The 20985-nt window shown below is 28.7% G+C and overlaps 1 protein-coding gene across 2 annotated transcripts in view; it reads left to right on the top strand.

Moving 5' to 3' along the window:
* The window catches only part of LOC142329767 (putative peptidoglycan muropeptide transporter SLC46), a 180709-nt gene extending 160642 nt beyond the window's left edge, over positions 1-20067 (top strand). For both annotated transcript variants that reach the window (XM_075374542.1, XM_075374543.1), the window contains exons 2-6: positions 4372-4473; positions 6488-6625; positions 9817-9900; positions 13921-14077; positions 19787-20067. In XM_075374542.1, the coding sequence (XP_075230657.1) occupies positions 4372-4473; positions 6488-6625; positions 9817-9900; positions 13921-14077; positions 19787-20000 (695 nt within the window). In that variant the 3' untranslated portion in view covers positions 20001-20067. The remainder of the gene's footprint in view (positions 1-4371; positions 4474-6487; positions 6626-9816; positions 9901-13920; positions 14078-19786) is intronic.
* The last annotated feature ends 918 nt before the right edge of the window (positions 20068-20985 follow it).

Here is a 20985-nt window from a genome sequence, read left to right as displayed (position 1 = left end):
TGTAACTCCAGCTTACTTTGTAACTCTAACTCTATCTTAGTAAATAATAGCTGTTTCTTTCTGTTAAATACTTCTTTATCTATTGCTATTTGTGTTATTATTTCATTTTTACTTTTGCAGTCTTCTGTAAATATTATACTTAACTATCTGTACTATTCTGAAAGTATCCAACTGGACTATGCATCATTTTAACCAGAACCTCTCCCATCATAGAATGTTTGGATTAACCACAAACTTTTATTTTTTGTTTCTTTTATTTATTCTCTTCTGCAAATTACCTATATATTAGTCAACAATAAAAAAGTGGTTTTAATGAAAGGCATTATATTATTCAATATATAACAAAAACTTTTTTTTTTTTTGCTTTATGAATTAACTCACCAAGAAGCTTACAGACAAGCTTATATGAGAGATTATGTAAATGGAATTTTGTAGTGTATGAAAAATGCCCTGCCTGACTGATATTCAACCTGAGACCCCTGGATGAAAGGTCGAGATGTTACCACTCCTTCACGGAGATTGGTGGGGTGCGATTAAATATATTTTCTACATTAGTTTTTTTTCTCGTTGATTTTGATCTCTCTAGATCACTTAAAATAACTTTTCAAGACCTCATTTCCCTTCTTTTTTTATAGTATTCTTTCATTCTCTTACTGTGCAATTCCTTTGTTCCTCAGTCCTCCATGCTCCAGATGTTTTCTTCTTCTACTCTCTCTCTCTCTCTCCTGGAATCCCTTAAAAAGTTTAACATAATTTGTAAATTTCTTTTTATCCATAAAAACAGCCTTTTTAATTTTCATCTCTTCCAGACCCTTCCTGCATTTTTAAACTAGTTGTTACTTGTCTTTACGTTATTATTAAAATGTTCAAATATTCTCTTTGCTAGTCTATTATTGATCATGCAAACCAGGTGTACATAGAACATCATTTATCATTTTTGAATGATATTGGATAGTTTTTCACATGTAGATATAAGTCTCAGTTATGTCTTTCTCTACTTTCATTCTCTTCTTTTGTACAGCCCAATGTTTTCTTTAAAATTTTGCATTCTTTCTTTTTCATTTCTTCTAACTCCCCTTCCTTGTTCAGTGTTAAACACTCATATTCATACAGAACTTATGGTTTTAATTACAGTATTGTAATTTTAATTACAGTATTGTAATGTCTGATTTCAGCATTGATTTGATCTTTTTACAGTACACCTTTTGTCATTTGGTAAGCTTTCTCCACTTTATTCACTCTTGTTATTTGCTTCTTTGTTTAAACCATTGGGCTGTATAATTTTCGCTAAATATTTATAGTTCTCAATCTTATTTATGCTACAAAATTTTGTGTTCAATATTGATACATTTTTTATGTTATCTACTCAGTCTTCTCAAACGATATCTGCAAACCAATTCTTTCTGAAATTTTCTTCTAGATTGATTTGTTCTGCTGTTCATCGATGTGTTCTGAAAATATAGCCAATCGTCCTCAAAAGCTAGCAGTTAATTTCTAAATTCTCTTTTTTATATTCAATTCATACTTCATTCAAACCTTTCATTTGCTTTTCCCATTCACAGATTACTTTTTCTAAAACAATTTTAAATAGGAGTGACAATAAGGTATCTCCTTGTCTCAAACCTTTCTTGATGTCAAAAAATTTAGATATATCTTCTGAAATTTTAATTTTAGATTTGTATTAATCAAAGTACTTAATTAGTTCCATAGTTTTTTCATCCATTCCAAATTTCTTCAAAGTTTTCATTAATGTTTGTCCATCAGTAGAATTGTAAGCTTTTCTGAAGTCTATTACTAAGGCTTACTTCTTATTTTCTTATCTTATTATCCATTGCTATTCATGTTTTTAAGCAGTTGAAAAAATTATAATTAAGTTTATAATAAAAATTAATTTCCATATGAAATCAAACTGAAGATTCTTTCAGTCCTCCAGACATAGTTAAAGATTACTGATCATGTTTTTTTTTAATATATTTCATTGGTTAAAATGTACCATTAAATACATATTTCATTTAAATTGCAAATTTATCACTTTGAAAATAAGTATTAAATGAATACAGATTTCAGTACTTCTTTATCCTGCTAATTGTAAATCAGATTTATTAGATAAGATTATCATAAGAAAACATATAAATCAACACATGTCTTAAAATCTAATTTCAATATTTTTTTAAATACTTAAATATTTTTATCATTTTTTTTTTGCCCTCAGTCATTTGACTGGTTTGATGCAGCTCTCCAAGATTCCCTATCTAGTACTAGTCGTTTCAGTTCGGTATACCCCTTACAATTTACATCCCTAACAATTTGTTTTACATATTCCAAACGTTGCCTGCCTGCACAATTTTTTCCTTCTACTTGTACCACCAATATTAAAGCGACTATTCCAGGATGCCTTAATATGTGGCCTATAAGTCTGTACCTTCTTTTAGCTATATTTTTCCAAATGCTTCTTTCTTCATCTATTTGCCGCAACACCTCTTCATTTGTCACTTTATCCACCCATCTGATTTTTAAAATTCTCCTATAGCACCACATTTCAAAAGCTTCTAATCTTTTCTTCTCAGGTACTCCAATCGTCCAAGTTTCACTTCTACTTTTATCATTATACATGATAAGAGTAAGAGTAATAGTTAATGATTTAACTGTTTTTAATAGTAAAATAAACTTAAAGAAATATATCTAACTTGAATTAATAAAAAAATAATAATAAAACTCTTAATAGTTGTATCATTAAAATAAATATTTAAATAAAAGTGATTACTATTATTATTAATAAGCATTAAAGTCTATTACATCTACTATTTACTGATAAAATTTCTTATCATATTAATATTTTTGATTGTTAAATATTAAAATGATATAAAAATCTTGAGTATATAAAATTTTTTATTTAAAACTTATTAAAAATAATTTATTTAAATTACTAAATAAAAATTCTGACAGTTTTTAAAATAGTGCACACTATCTTCTATGATTAGTGAAATGTCACTTTAAAAAGTCAGCTATTTAATTATCTCCTAGTAATATAAACCATTGAAATACAAAATTATAAGAAACATATAAATGAATAAACTAATGCAAAATTTTATTAGCTGTTAGAAAACCTAATTTAATAAATATATGTATTATGAAAAATCAGTCTAGTTAATATGTGTTTTTTTTATAAGTATTTATACAAATAACATTCCTTTATTTTCACAAACCCACTTTACCTTTTGGTTGTGTGTAATGTGATGTCATATATCCTAGAGCAGCTTTACAAATAATGTAAAACTCGTTCTTTTAATAACTCTGTAAATTTTTTCATCCAAAAGTTCTTCATTCCCACTTAAAACATCCTTAAAATTTTACCTGAATGTGTACAATTTTATTTTATAAAATTGTACACATTCAGGTAAAATTTTAAGGATTTTTTATCATTAATAAATTTTTATAAAATTTTATTAATGATTCACTAGTTTGGAGAAAATAAAAATAAATATCTACTGCCTGTTTTATTTTTCCATACTACCTACTATTTTTTGTAGTTATTGTGTTGTTTTATTGATTTCTAGTTATTTAGAAGATTATGGCTCTATAATGCCTAAGTGCATATTATTTTATTTTTAAATATAGATGTTATTGCCTAATAATAGGTTCAATTTTAGAATAGTAGTTGGTTCTACAAAGTTTCAGCTTGATCTTTCCTTAGGCAGTACTGGTAACTTAATCCCAGTGACTAAATTACTAGAATACTTTAGTGTATTTATATAAAATTAATGTGGCTAACTGTAATTAGACTTGAACCATGGCTCTGCAGCAACACATATTTATCAGCACTGATTCAAACCAACAATCCTTTCCATTGAAGATGGCAAAATCTTTTATTTTTTAGTTGAATTGTATTTTTTTTCCATCCAGTTTTCCAACTATTGCAGGTCCCCCCCCTTCACTCTCACTCTCTCTCTCTCTCTCTCTCTGTGTATATATATATATATATATATATGTGTGTGTGTGTGTGTGTGTATGTGTGTGTGCAGGCAAATGTAATTACTGCTACCAGCTTGCCGGGTTTCTCGTAGCTGCAGTGTAAATGTAAATGTAGCCATAAACATGTAGTCTGGACCAGACTCAGGTTGACCACTCCTGAGCTGAGTAGTTAATTGAAACCCAACCAAAAAGAAGAATACCAGTATCACAGTCTAGCATTCAATTCTACATAAAATTAACTGCCTTTCCAAGGGCTTTAACCTTAGAACTGTCAACTTTGAAAATCAGCTGATTTCGCAATGATGAATTTAACCACTAGACTAACCTAGTGAATTTGTATATTTATTATTAATAAAAAATACATTTCTTAAATTGTAATTAATTTTTTTTCTTTTTCAGGGGAAATGACTGTATTATACTTATTCACAAGATATAGGTTTAATTGGAATGAAGTTGACTACAGTGTGTTTTCTACATATAGTATGGTGACAAATCTAATTGGTACGTATAAAGTAATATAAATTTGTTTTAAAATATTTATTGCTAAGTAATCTATGAATATATATTATTTAAATAAGAAATTTTTCTTATTTCTCTAAGAAAATATAGTTTGATGGATGAATTTTGGTCAAAATTCATGTCCACAAACTCGATTTAACATTTAATGTTGAATGATAAACATTAATGTTGTTAACATTAATGATGTTAATGTTTGAGTAACATTTAATGTCATTTTTAACAATTTTAAAAGAAACAGTAGAGAAAAATTTTCTGTTACTATCCTAGAAATGACATGGAAAAGGCCAAGTAATTGCCAAAATGTATAGTCCAAGCATTTTTGAAAACGTGTCAGACAGTAGCCTACTTTCATTTTGCTCTATTAACTGATGTTTACCCATCAGCTTATCACTAGAACATAAAGTACTATAAAATAAATGGGAATATGTTTAAGTCCATCCCTTATATATGAAGAAACAGCAGCAGACTTCCAGTGCACTATAGAGGAAGGAAGAAATATATTTTTATCTTAGTCGTATAATAACAGTGATACATTATATATCTAAGCTGTTGTGTGAGAACATTTATAATATGGAGATATGGGAAGATAAAAGCAGGATTCTCAAAGTATAATTTGATGGTGGAAATAAGGGATTGTACTGTAACCATTTTTGTTTATACTAATGATGGATGAAATTTTAAATGGATGAAATTAAAGCTGGAAGAGATAGGAAAAAATCATCCTGGACAGACATGATATTTTCATACACTTCAAATTTCTGTATCATATTCCACAATATTTAAAACTTGCATGGTGAACTTGAATCACTTCATCTAAAAGAAAGAAAATTCATTAAATAAAAGTACGATTCTTAAAATTTCAGGACTTGTTTAACTTAATTTTCCTTACATATTTGCATAAATATTATTTATTATGTAAATAAATACCCAATTTTTTCATAAAACTTTCCTCAAATTGCAGTAAAAATATGAAAATAATATATAATAAATGTTAATTATGGATAATAAACCTATATTTTGTTTGATTCAGCTAAGTATACAAGATCTCAAATATTGGTATACTCTACTTCATGTTAACATTAATATTTCTTTAATATATTTTGTTTTATATTTATACTGCTCATTCCAATTTTGAAAAAAATTTGAGTGTTCATTGTTAGGAATTAAATTTTTATAAATTGTATAGGGGTCCTGGGCAAGATAGTAAACCATTCAATCCTACTCTGATGGTTAATCATCGTTTTTCACTATCCATCCCAATTTTCTTTTTCCTTGAATTCTACGTCCCCATTAATGATTCTACAGGTGGTCTGATCCAGCTAGATTCTCCATGCTGAAGAAATGAGGACCTTCATGACAGAGTCAATGCATCCTTGGTTTTTATCTGGTAGGAGGCTGCCTGTAAAGCAAGTAGAGTACTCTGCTTTCCTATCTGGTGACTGGATAATAAGCCTAAGTGATTAAGAGATGGCCTATTCCAGTTTTTGGTTCCTTATATCTTAAAAAAAAAATGGTAAACTATATCCCTTACAACTTAATGGTTCTAAAACTAATTTCTCAGGGAGTAGTTCTCTGAAAATAATAGATGCTATTTCTTGAGTCATATCATTGTGATGTAAAGTAAGTATAAAATATCAATTACTGATACTATATTTAATAAATCTCTTCCTGTAGATCACCAAATTTAAACAAACATAAGTGCAATTTCACAGCATGCTATTGATTTTTATTAATGGCTACTTACTTTAGCAATAATGAAACTAAAAATTTGTTTAATCTTTTCATGAAAACTCTCCTTGGTTATTGAAGTCTACTTTTGATATGTTTGTTACTTTATACACTTTTTGGAATTTTACTACCAGAATATGGTACTTCCTCAACAGCGAATCCTATATTTTCCTTAACCTCATTGATATATTATGCTCCCCTTTTTAAAATAAGGCATTGCAATATTCTACAAAAACTAACAATTTTATATGTAATTTTAATTGTTTAGGTACATTATTCTCAGTTGGTGTATTTAGTCATATGTTAAAAATTGATGATGCTTTAATTGGAGTGATGTCTTGTATGAGTAAAATAATGGCTGGATTTGTATATGCATTTGCAACAACTACATGGATGATATATTTGGGTATGCTGTATAATTTATCAATTATTATAATCTTTTTTCTAATATTTATTACTATTATTATTATTATTATTATTATTCTCTTGGGCAAGCCCAGTAAAAAGCATCCTGCCCGGCCCAAACAAAGGCGCAGGAGCTATAACTATTGTTCTGACATGTGTTGTATATGGGAACATGAACTATTGAATACTATGGGTGAGATATATGAATAAAAGACAAAATACCAGACATGAAAATTTATGAACTGCTAGATGTTGCTGGATACTCCAACGGATCTTAATGAATCATGCAGAGAATGTGGAATCTCTCCCATCGCGCCCAAAACCATCGGGACTACCAAATCCGGACTACGCTCTCCTGGTCCCAAATCTCCCTGACTTGATCTGCAAGATCCCTATACTTCACTATTTTTTCCGTGTACTTCCTCACTATGTTGGTGTACAATGGGATTGTGACATCAATCAGGAAGGTGGTGATCTTCTACTGCTTCTTGGTCAGAACGATGTCTGGCCTATTATGCTCCACTGTCCTGTCCGTCAGAATAGTACGATCGTAGTACAGTTTGTACCGATCGTTTTCTAATACAGACTGAGGAGTATACTTAAAATACGGGACTGAAACGGCAAGGAGACCTAGGTCCAAAGTGAGCCTCTGGTGAAGCATCTTCGCCACGTTGTTATGTCAACTGTATATTCCCTTGGAGCTAAAAACTGACACCCGCTAACGATATGTTCGATGGACTCATTGGTCGATCCACAAAGATGGCACAGGTCAATGGTTACAGCAGGATCCTTAACGACATGCTTTCTGTAGCTGATTGTGCTGACGACCCTATCCTGTATAGTAAATACAAGGGCCTCCGTCTCAGCAAATAACTCGGCATACTCCAGCCAGGCTACATCTCGATCAATTGCTTCATCCATAAGCGTCGCATAGTACCTCCCATGCAACTCCCTCGAACGCCATCTATCCATCACACTGATCTCGGAGAAGGTATCCTCAAGGGGCTGGAATTTCTCATCACTGAGGAGTAGTGGGGTTAGATTATTGTCACTTTTTACAATAACCTCGTAGAGCAAACTGGCCTGGCTCTTCTCTAGGAAGTATTTCCGGAGATTCAACAGTTGTTTTGCATGAACCTCCTGCAAATCCACAATGCCTCTTCCTCGTCTATTCCAGGACAGGTGAAACCGCTCGACGGGGCTGCGCGGGTGATCGGAGCGGTGTCGCGTGAACGATACATGCATCATTCTATTAAGCCCTTCAAGGTCTGTCCGCATCAGACCTTATGGTTTGGGCATTATGTTTCAAAAATAAAAGAATACAATATAATATCAAACAAAAAAAAGAAATATAACAAAATTAAGTCAATACACCAATGAGAATTCCATTATTGCTTTCCAGGTGTAAAACCATACACTTAGAGACATTCATTAGCAGCATCCACTCTTCAGACTATTTTTAAATACAGTCCAGATCAAATGGAAGGTTTGCTTGCATATGATAGGTCTAAATTGTAAATTTTAGTATTGTCAGCGTATACACCAAAGCAAGACAGCAATCCATTAATGAAATCGCAAATATAGATTATAAACATAAATATAGTCAGACTCGGAATTTTCGCCAGTTATGGCTTCCCATCTTGAATATGGAATCGGACCGATTCCATATTCATCTGGAATGTGGAATCACGACCAAGAATACATCTAAATTAAGATTAAGTGTTCAGGAAAAGTTTCTCTCGTAGCTTAAGAGGAAGTTTCATTTCCCGACATCTGTGACAAAAGAATGTATTCGTCAACAGTTCGACATTCCTCTTCTTGCTGATAGAAGACGTCTCTGGGATGCCCCGTATTTTTATCATCACGGCCAATTTGACCAGGAATCAGATATTCAGATTCGTGTACCTTGTTCCTCATTAAGGAATCTTAGATTGTTTTTGTGTGATCGAAGGTCCATCTCTCACCTAATGAGATGTAAAGAAGTAACAGTCAGGAAATTGACTACTTTCAGTTCAATAAAAACAAATTCAAAAGTAAAATTAAGGAGATAACATGCCATGCCCAATATTGATTATGGAATAGGACAAGGCTAAAGTATTTGATATAATAACATACTTCTATTATAATAATATTGTTGTGTTCTGATTTTTCTGGTGGAATGTGTTTAATAATGAGTGTATTTGTTTTCTTTTTACTTCTTTATACAAATTAAAGAAACTATTGTGATCGCGAAAAATTTCAGTTTTCAGATTTCAACGGAAATATCCATTTTCACCATCGCTGAATCAAGTTTGACTAGTTTCGTGACGTCTGTACATACGTACATATGTTCTTGCATAACGTAAAAACGATTAGCCGCAGGATGTTGAAATTTTGGATTTAGGACTGTTGTAACATCTAGTTGTGTACATCCCCTTTTGAGTGCAATCGACTGGACCAAAAGTGGCAAAAAAAAGCCCAAAATAAAAAAAATTGGATTTTGAACTTTTTCTTAACTGCAGTAACAAGCCCTCATTGAGAGCTTTGCAATGATATATCACAAGTGGTACTTACTTTCATCGATTCCAGAGTTATAGACAAATAAATTTTTAATTAATGAAATATTTGGATCTTACAAGGGGGAGACACATCAGTTCAAATCCGACTTCATCTTCTTCTTTTTTTATTTAAATATATTGACTTAGTAATAATATTTAACCTCTGATTGTAAAAAAAATTTACAATAAATAATAATTCAATAATAGCAATAAAAAAATATATCAGACGTCATTAATGTAAAAAGATTTTATGTACTTTTCAATTTAAAAGAAATGCGTTTATGTAATTTAATAGGTGTACAAAGAAGTCATGTAGTGTCCACATCAGAACTTTTCAAAATATAGTCAGAAATTGTTTTATACCTTGTTATAATTTATTTTTGGACATCATATAATAATATGAAAAAATTATATTGGTTATGGTCTTGGCTTATTATTATTATATAATGGGTAGATTCATATTATTTAAGTTATTGTTACTTGTGTATATGTTAATGTTATCTGTACATGAGTGTTAATTCTACAATATACAAAGGCTTAAGTAACTGTTCTGTTCCATTAAATAAATTAATTAATATTAATTATTAATATTTGCATTTGTTGAAATAAATGTAGCAGAATATCTGGTAATATTATTACTTTTCTTTTGTTTCAGCACCACTTGTTGATATTGTTAATGGAACTTCTTTTATTGCTATGCGGTCAATAGCATCTAAATTAGTTCCACCTGAAGAACTTGGTAAGTACGGATAAGACTTTTATAAATAACTTTTTATAATGAATTTATAAACCTATCAACAATCACACTTTTTTTATTCTTAACCAACTTTATTGAGATTCTTTTCGGTTTACTGGAGCTCATGCAATCCTTTTATCAATGTACTTAAACGTATGTGTCATTCTACAATGCTTAAATAGCTTTTTTTAGTTTTCATTTGATTTGGTGTTTACTTTTTTCAGTACTGATGCTTTAGCAAGTTGAGAATATACTTCTGTAGACAAAAAAGTATTTTCACTATTATGCATATATCTTTTCCACTTATTTACCAGTTTCTATCATTGATTACGTAATTAAATAATGTTTGTAAATGACAAAAAACAATAAAAAATAAGTATGAAAATAAACTGATATCCATGCATCTATGTTCATTTTAAAGGAAGGAATACTAGTCTCTAAATAACTGGTTTTGATTATTAAATCATTCATCATATACTATGTAAGTTAATAAATATATTATTATTAATGGAAGTTGCTAAATTAAAAAAAAAAAAAATATCATGATGATGCAAATATTAGCTTTGTATTTAAATTATCCAATGAGCAAAATTTTATTTTTACATGAATAAATCATGAACTCAAAACACACACATGCACATGTATGTGCATATGTGCACAGTCACAACTAAAAGTCCTCATTATTTGTTAATAATATTCAAAGTCAAAATTTTAAACAGCAACGTGTCATTTTGAAAATTACTCTAATACACAATATAGAAATCCACTAAAGCTGTTATTTTTTTTAAAATGGCTCAACTGTTCATTAGGAATTAACTGAATTTATTTGAAAATTTGTTCTTTTGAATGAAAACCGATTATTTTTTCCACACATATTTCTTTCACAAAGAATTAAAGTTTTTTTAATGGATAATTCTTTTCTTTTATTTTTAAGTTAGTAAATATTGAAATTAATTATATTATTTAACTTTTCTATAAAAACATATTTAAAAGAAATTTACAAAATTTGTAATTCTAAGATACATTTTTCTGGTATTTCTAATAAAGATGCTGACTTATCATTTAACCATTTAATCAGAATATATAAATCTAATCTTTGATAAGATAATGGTAATTCAAATGCATAAAATGAGTTTTTTCCATTTTCAGGGCAAAAAAAAATAGTTTATAAAATGTGCTAATTTTAATATAAATAACAGGGTTTATAACAAAAGTATGTTTGAATTAGTTTTTAAATAATTTGAGTATATGTTTTAAAGAAATATAAAATTATTCATATATTTATTATATTATTAATATTATTATTTTCATATATTATATACTTAAAAAAAGATATATAGTTTTTCTTTATAATATTAGTTTTCAATTAAAGATATTAGTTTTTATTAATCTTCTTTATCTTCTACTAACCTTGGTGTAATTGTACAATTCTTTTCAAAGCACACCTTTCTTATCAGTATTTACCTTTAGACTTTTTACTGCATGGATGTATGTTGAATTCTTTGTTTAATTACAATCAATTTCTTATATAGAAATACTTAAAATTATTTTAGAATTTACATTTCTACAGGCAAAATTATTGACTGTTTACCACCATTAAATACAAACACCATGACATAGTATAATTATATGAGTTTATTATATAATATGTGTATTGTATTTTAATTTTCTGATAAATTTTCTGAATAAAAATTACAAAGAAAAAACTATATATATATATATATATATAATTATTATTATTATTTCTTTAACTGTTTAGTTAACAATTAACATCTATTGTCAACATGAATAACCTTTTTTGTCATAATTTATTTGATTTAATGCACTTTTCCATTTCTTTTTATTCTGTAATAATCTCTTAAACTCAGTTTACCAACACATTCAAGATTCATAATTATTTATTTTAAATAAAATTTGATTGTTGTCATTCTTATAAACAACTATTTATTCTACCTACAACTAAATTAATTAATCAATGGATATAATTTTGTTCTTTTTTATGGGATTCTACACTAAGTGGCTCTTCTCTAATTTTTTTAAAAATCTCTTCATTTCACACGCATCCCTTTTTTATTAACCAATACATTAATAAATTTATTAAGCACATAAATATGAATTCATGGATGTAATATATCAGTATTGGTTTTTATGAAGTGTACATGTATAGTACTATAGAACAAATTATATTTAGAAATTAATTTTGTAGAAGCAGGCTCCAATTCAAAAAAGTGTCTAGGGAATTAATTATTTAGATGAAATTATTTCTTACTTTTTAGAACATTTTGATGTTGGTTCTATTTTTAAAAAAAATAATTATCAATATTTTTCTATAGAACTAAGTTTTAATAGCAGTTTTTATTTGTTTTCTGGTTTTTCTGTTGCCCACATTTCACTGCCATTGAGTGCTATATTCAAAATATATATAATTTTAAGATTTTCTTTAGTTCTTAAACCTCTTTTTTATAAAAAAATTCTTTTCTGTGTGAAAGCTTTCCTTGTTTTTGATACATTACTTACTACTAAATAAGAAAAGAAAGTTTAGAGCAAGTAAAAATAATATACAGAGGGGTCCAAAAAATGTACTCACTGTTTGCTATTCAACTTAACGTGACAATTTTTGGCAGTGAGAGGGTTATGGTATGCGTTCAAAATGACTACCAGCAGCTTCTAAATAATGCCCACGGCACTGAACTGCACACCGAACTATGACTGTTAGTGAATCTGGTGTAGTGGCGGCAGATGATTTTATGATTTTTTTCACGTAGCTCATCAATTGTTGCTGGTTTTGTCGATACACGTCATTCTTGACAGTCCCCCAGTGGTAGAAGTCTAGAAGTGTCAAATCAGGTGACCAAGGTGGGTACTCAACAGCACCTCTTTGACCTACCCACCATCTGGGTAGAGTTTTATCAAGGTACAACTTGACATCTTGATGGTAGTGACGTGGGGCTCTGTCTTGTTGCACGTAAAAAAATTCATCACCATCACACATCAGGTTTTGGATGGCAGGCAAAATCCTTGTCTGAAGCATATCAAGATACGTCTCACCAGTTACGGTACCCTCGAAGAAGAAGGGACCGATCAAACCATGCACTGATAGACCGCACCACACAACATTTGAATTTATTGCGAATGCGGGCAATTGTTTGACGTGTTGGTGGCAGTGTTCCAAACTCTGTTTAGCCTTGTGTTCAACAAACAATAAATGAACCTCAGCCATTGTTGCTACTTGATTGTCGTCTGCTGCACTGGCTAATATGACTGGCTCGTTTCACTACCTACCACCCACACATGGGTGAAATAAATTGCCAGCTTCATCTACCATGACAAATTTCATAACTTACACTACACTACACCTTAGATTAGTGAGTGTAAGTATTTTTGTTTAGATATTATTTAATTATAAACAGTGAGTACATCTTTTTGGACCCCTCTGTAAATATATATATAATCAGAAGTGTTCATGTTGGAGGGTAGATAATAAGTTTAGATTTTTACCCCAAGACTAAGCTTTAGGTTCATTGCTGTCTGAAGTTAAGTTAGAGTTGATCAGTAAATCTCAATTATGTTTAAATAATGTAATAAAAAAAACAGGAGCGTTGATAATAAGAATTATACATGCATGTACTCATAAATGAAAACAATCATTGTTTCTAAATTTCTTAAATGTTATTAAAAAATCAATATATAATAAAAAATCTGTCAGCTCATGACAAACTAATCCCTACTCATTATACTTTTTATGGTGTATCTCAAATTTTTCTTGAAGGTATATTTACTTTAAACAGGAACTGAATGCTTTACTTAGAGAATTGAATTCATTTTGGTAATTAAAGTTTGATTAATGTCATTGTCTCATCAATAATGACACAATACCAGCTACTGAATTGAAACTGGGCTTACTCCTGTTTGAGTGCCATTATAATCCCAAAATAGAAAAATCAATTAATAAGGTTTATCATTTAATTTTACATTTTTTTAGGATTGTATTATAGACTGTTTTTTTTTTTTTTTTTTTAATAGGAAAAGTAAATTCATTGTTTGGTGTCTGCGAAGCACTTATGCCACTTGTATATGGACCAATGTACAGTGCTGTATATGCTGCAACAATGCATACAATGCCTGGTGCATTCTTTCTTTTAGGTGGTGCATTAACAACACCAGCTGTAGTAATATTTGCGTAAGTATAAAAAAAATGATATATGATATGATAATATAGAACTATGTGAAAATAGGATTTCGCTATTATTTTGCATTAAATGTTCTAATAATGTAACTTAATAATTCACATATTATAAGGATATCAATTTCATAATATTATTTTTACATTTTTTCACCAATATTATTACATTTATCTCCATAAATTGCTATGTTGTAAGAAACAAACTAGAAATTTAGTCACAGGAATTATAGATTTTATTCTGGTTCTAAAAGTTAAAGGAGGTTATTAATACATCAATGTATTGTCCCAAAAATATAAATTGCACACATCATTTGATGTGATAGATCTGTTCTTAAGAATAATTCAAATATTCCATCACATCCATTCAATAAACAGATTACTTGACAAAAGGTGGTAGGCAAGATTTAAAATTATAGACTTTTATAAATGACTGACTAAACTAAATTTTATAATAACTTACTTAAAACATTTTCAGTTGTCTTCTGACAATCTTCAGCGATTGATACTATTGTTCTGACCCTATTACTTTACATTATTCCTAGCAGGGTTTTTTTTTATTAAACAGACAAAGTTAGAATATCGTCAAAACATCCGTTGGATTTGTATTGCTTATATTCATTTAGATTTACTATGAAATAATTTATTTTTCAAAAAACTCAACCATCTGGGTGGTATCCTGTAGTTTTAAATAATTAAGTTTCAGTATTTTCTTTTTTTGAATTGAATTGAATGATACAATCCATTTTTCACTCACTCAAATATTTAAAAAATAGTTTTATGTATAAAATATTACTAACTGAATAAGAAAGTTAACAGATGATACTTCTAAATCTCAAGTAACTAAAGTTCACATGAACTTTATCTCTCTAGGAATTTCACTTAAAATAAATATTCACTTCTTAACTTGCATTCCTAATGAATGTGCAATCATTTCATACATTGCTGTTGTGTTTTCTTTGTGATACATTTCACAATTTTCAAGCGTGTTAAGATGTGGTATTTTTTTAATAAGATAAATTATCAATTTTTTATCAAAGTTTTGTCAGTTTGTGACCATGAGATGGTTGTCAAATCTTGATTATGTTGCTATGGAGGACTTAGAAACATAAGTCAACATATTCTGATCTTGTAGTAGAAAATTATAAAACCAATATTAATAAATAATAGAAAAAAGGCATAAAAATGTTTCATGGTTTATGTTTCATTTCACATGATTTTGTTAAATGTTTTTGCCAATTGTAACTAAATAATGTTCATGAATTTAGCAAACTAACAACAACAAAAACTTTTATAATGAAAAGCTTCAATAATTTAAAAAAAATTGCAACAGCAACAGAAAAATAATAAAAAGTATTGCAATAAATATCCTTTATTTTTTCCAACACAAAAAAGGGAATTTAAAAAAAAATAAAGAAACAAATGCAATTTGCTATTTTGTTGCATTTTGCCAGAAGCGCTTCATTCAAAATAAAAATGTGATCAAATTTTTTAAATTTTATCTGATGAATGAGTCATTTTTGAATAATTTGCATCTCAATACTTCATTCTGAACGATTCTGAAACCTTGCTTCACTCAAAATAAATGTGAGCACATAACATACAGCAAACAAACCACCACACCATCCTACTTCATCTGGTTGACTTGATAATTTACACATACAAAAAAAAACCTGTACAATAGATATTTATTATTATTATTAGTATTTATTTATTAATATTAATACAGTGGATCACCGGTCCCTAAAATTTTTTTTGACATATTGAAATACAAAATTATTTCATCATGCATTTTCTTTTTCCTTAATTTGAGGAAATTATATATATATATATATATATATATATATATATATATATATATATATAGAAACAATAAGAATATCAATTAGTTATTTAGCTTGCAAGAACCTGTTGGCATGCAGCACCAATAGGTTCTTACATGTCATAGTGTATATGTATTGACTTGTCTGTCCTGCTCATACACCGCATAATCATGATTATGCTACAGACAGATGGTTACAGTTGCTTCCAGAGTTTTACATTCTCAGTTATAATCTGAATTGAAAATATTGTTATAATGTTACTTTTCAAGTGATAAAATTGAAATGCTAGAGTTGGCGTACGTATCTCAAAAGCAATTTTCTTTCTGATATACATACTTATTTATGTACTTTGCTTAATTTGGTTTAGTTTAGTTTGTCTTTTGACATAAAATATAAATAATTATAAGTGGCTTAATAAAGCAATGACAAAAAATATTTTGTCAGTTAAAAACCCTGTACAATCGAGCTCTATTTCAGAATCATAATTTATAATGAGACAAGATCTTTTTCCTACAAAAATATGAAAAGTTGTAAGAAACTAGGATCCAGAGTATATTAATGCTGAATTTACTGACACAGATGAAAACAATGAGCCACAACCTCAGTGTGCAATCTGCTTTGAAATTCTTTCAGTTCAAAGCATGAAACCCTCATTGTTGAAATGGCACTTTAGTGCTAAATATTCAACATTAGAAAACAAATATAAGTAATATTTTATTTGAAATGGTCAGAGATAAAATCAACAAAGAAAATTATGTCATCTTTTACAAGCAGTATTCAAAATCAGTTGATGCAGCTTTCTTAGTGAGCTTAAGAATAACAAAGTATGGAAAAGTTCATACAATCAGTGAAGAGTTAATGTTACTTGTTGCAAAAGATATGATGACATACAAGTCACCATATCTTATTGGGTGAATCCATCACTTAAACAGCTAGATATGATACCCCTGTAAAGAAATACTGTACACTGCAGAATTGAAGAGCTCAGGTGAAAAATTTTGATTTTTTTCACCATACATCTTGATGAGAGTACAGGTATATGTCTCGATGAGAGCACAGGTAACTACACTCAACTTATGGTTTACATGTAGTATATATTTCAAAGTAAACAGTTAAAGAGGATTATTTATTTTGTGATGAGCTGTCAATACAAACTATCACCAATGAAATAGTAAAAAAGCTGAATGACTTCCTTTGCAGAAAGTGGATTGGACTGAAAGTAATGCGTTGACTTCTATTCTGCTGATGCTCTATTATGACAGGAAAATGTGGAGGTGCTGCCATCAAAATAAAATCAATTACAGAAAATTGTAACTCACTCATTGCAACATCCAGAAGAAACTTTAGCAGTAAAACTGATTCCTGAACAATTAAAACATGTTTTCCAGGAGACCATCAAGGTGGTCAATTTTATTTAATCTCTGACTTTAAACTTATTTATTTCCAAAATTGTGTTCTGTAATGGCAGGGACCACATTCAGTTACTTCAACACAATAGGTAGAAAGCCATCTTGGCTTTCTACAGAAACAGGTAATATGAGCTGCCTTCAGATGCACAGGTATTCCTAATGGATACTGATTCTGAATTGCGTGATGAATTGACAGATGAGCTGTGGATTACTACACTGCCAGATATTTTCAATCGCCTCAATGATTTAAATTTAAGTTTGCAAGGTGAAACAACAGATCTATTTTCAATCGACAACAAAATAAATTCATAAATCAAAAAATGTCAAATGATAAATAATAGTATTTCAAATGAAAACATCCAGTCTTTTACAAATTTTAAAAATTTTGTGACAGTACACAAATTGAAATGAAAGATGATCTCACTAATAATATAAAATACCATTGTCAAATGCTTACTGAAACTTTTGAAAAATATTTTAAAGAAGTCTATTCTGAATTCCTATGGTTACAAAACCCTTTCATACAGTATATCATTCTTAGAATCTTAACTACCAACAAAACAGATTCTTTGATAGAATTATCTTGTGATGGAGCTTTGAAAATGCAATCCATTCAATTAGAGTTATGTGAACTTTGGTCAAATATTAAACATGAATATCCATCGCTGCCCAGAAAAGCACTGTTATTTTAAATTCCATTTTTCACCACATATTCTTGTGAAACTGGATTTTCTGCTATAGTGACAGTAAAAAATAAATTTTGTAATAAATTGAATCTTGACCAAAATATGCTCTTAAAATTAAGTATTCATCTATTCACTTGTTTCAAGCATGCAACACTATTCTTCTAATTGAATTTTAGTCTTCAAAAATATTGTAATCAATAGTTTAAATAAATTCGTAATGTAACATTTCTTTGTAAAGTAAATAAATTTTTTCGTAAAAAAATGTAATACATGATTTTTAAAAAAATAAATAATTTCAAGAGATTGCAGTTTTTTACATTCTGAATATAACTCTATCGCTATCCTAATGATACTTGTATATTACATATTTATTAGTTCAATGGTAAGCTACTGATCAGTAATTAATGTGAATGGTACGTAAAAAAAGTTTGAAAACTGCTTCACTAGAACATTAAGAAACATGTAAACTCATAAAATATAAACAATTACTACTAGAATAATTAATCATTTGAATAACTTCAGTATTTATAATCATTAGATTGATGTTATCAAAGTATAAATTATAAATTATTTAATTTAGTTATATATAAATGGCATTATAAATATAACTGATTCTACTATATAACATTTTAATCTAAACTTCATTTGTTTTTTTAAACACTTTTGTTGTTTTGGTTTATTTCGTATACTTTTGGTTAAATTAAACTATTAATTTACCTTCTGTTTTGCAGTTAAACTGTTTCTAATGAAATTACTTCCCACTAGGACTCTATTTATAGTGACTTTTATTCTTATATGGAGACTAATATAGAAAATATTATGATTAATATTTTTAAACTGAAAGTCAAAAAATATAAAATGTAATAATAGGAATAAAATTATTATATTAAATGTTACCAGATCTATTATGAATGTTATACTGTAATATTATTAAATATAATATTTCATTTTGCTAATCAAAAAAAGGATAAGCCAAAGATTTCATGGATTTATCATCTATAAAATACTGCAAGGTACATCCGCTGCCAAGTAACTGTGAGCTTGGAGTGGTGACTACTACACAATGTAAGTTACATCATGTTTGTCCTATAAGGAGGTGAATAATCATGGTGTGCCAACGTTTCAGAGAACAGTAGTATAGCAGTGACGTGCAGGCTGATCATCCAAGCTCGCCGTTACATGGTGGCTACTGTAATGTATTACTATTGATGACAACTATCAGATTTGATTGTTTTGATAGCTGTCTGATGAAAACTATCAGTTTTATATCAAATGATGGTAATGAATTACCAGGTATAATATTATTTTTATAACTGATGACTGATGAACCCATGAATTTGAAAAGCTGGTAAGTTTATATTTTATTTAATATAAATTTACCAAATTATAAAAAAATTTTAATATTTTCGTGTGGTCATAGGTGTGGTTTGTTATTAATATTTAGTAATGCAACAGACTAGGCGATATATATATATATAAAATTTGATCATATCTGGTATTAACAAAGGACTCAGAATTAAAACATTCCTAATAGATAGACTAAGTTATAAAAAAAATTGGGTTGAGTTTGGTAATTTAGTTAAAATACAGCAATGTGTATTACAATTAAACAATAACTATTATAGTCTTTAAGACATTTTTAAAGCCACATGAAACACCACCTTTTATTATGGCAAGTATATAAATCAATAATTGTTGAATTTAATCAGTTTTTACATTTTTTATAGTGAATTATTAATTATATTATGTATTTTTTTTCTTTTAGTCACATACTTTCTCTTTTCTTTTTAGTTGGATGTATACAGAACATAAAAGAGATGAAGTACTTGCTAGACAGGAAGAAGAAAACCAAATGAAAAAAGAAAATGGTGAAATGAAGATGACGGAAACAATCAAAATTGATGTAATTATGACTCCCACAACAAATCAGCCACCTACAGGAGAGAAAATGGGTTTGGATAATACAGCTTTTGAACCAGAAGAAGACTGCAAACAAGTTCATTAATTGTTTTTTTTTTTTGTTACAATAAACCTCATTGAAATGTATTTTAAAATATTAATAACATGAGAAATATACTTATTTATACTTTTTTAGTACCATATTTTAAGTGATAAAAAGACTCGAGTTTTTATTTCTCGTTAATGTAATTTAAGTTATTGATTTTAAAATAATTGTATTATTACTGTATTGTACTGTACATTTTATTATAGATATAATTACTGTTATTGTTATTATAGTTGTAAAATAATAATATGTTATAATTAAGTTTATTTTGTGACTCTACATTAAATTATTAAAGCCGAATTATTAGTATTTTAAAGTTTGTTATGTATATTAATATTGTTTTCTTATAAGTAATCATTAAATTTTATTCTATAGTATTAGCTTTGTACAGTTAGAGTTTAACAAATCATTGGCTGTCAAAAGTAAAAAATAACAGATTACTAGAAACTGGAAATAGTGTAGGAATTCTTAAGCTTCAGTTGGTTTTTTTTTTAATCAGACAACCTGTGATGAGTAAATGATGAAAGTCACATCTTGTATCTGTCTTTATGTCATATCCTCTTCAAGTAGAAGAAATATGATTTGATAGAAATATAATCACTCTTTATCCCACTTCACTAAATGAATAATAATATAATTTTTATTCATGTAATATGAGTCATGGATACTCTTGCAGTTAACCTTTTCAGGACTGATGTCATGCTTACACAACTGCAGTAAACTATCTGCACAGACTGTGGTCATGTAAATTCGTTTTAGAACTTTATGGTTTGAGTACTATGTTAACGTGACTAATATAATTCTTTCACAGACATGTGCTGCACTATATTGGCTTTAAAATGAACTACTTGCACTATCGATAAGTTGCATTGAACAGCTGGAAATAGAAAGAATAAAATCATGTTATCAGTGTTCTAAAACTAGATGTTCTAAGTTTTGTTGAACTCTGTTAGTAAATATGGCTGATTCATCGCATTTTTATCCA

The sequence above is a fragment of the Lycorma delicatula genome, chromosome 9, assembly GCF_047948215.1.
Source record: "Lycorma delicatula isolate Av1 chromosome 9, ASM4794821v1, whole genome shotgun sequence".
Taxonomy (NCBI): domain Eukaryota; kingdom Metazoa; phylum Arthropoda; class Insecta; order Hemiptera; family Fulgoridae; genus Lycorma; species Lycorma delicatula.
This window is presented reverse-complemented; position numbering and strand designations above follow the sequence as displayed.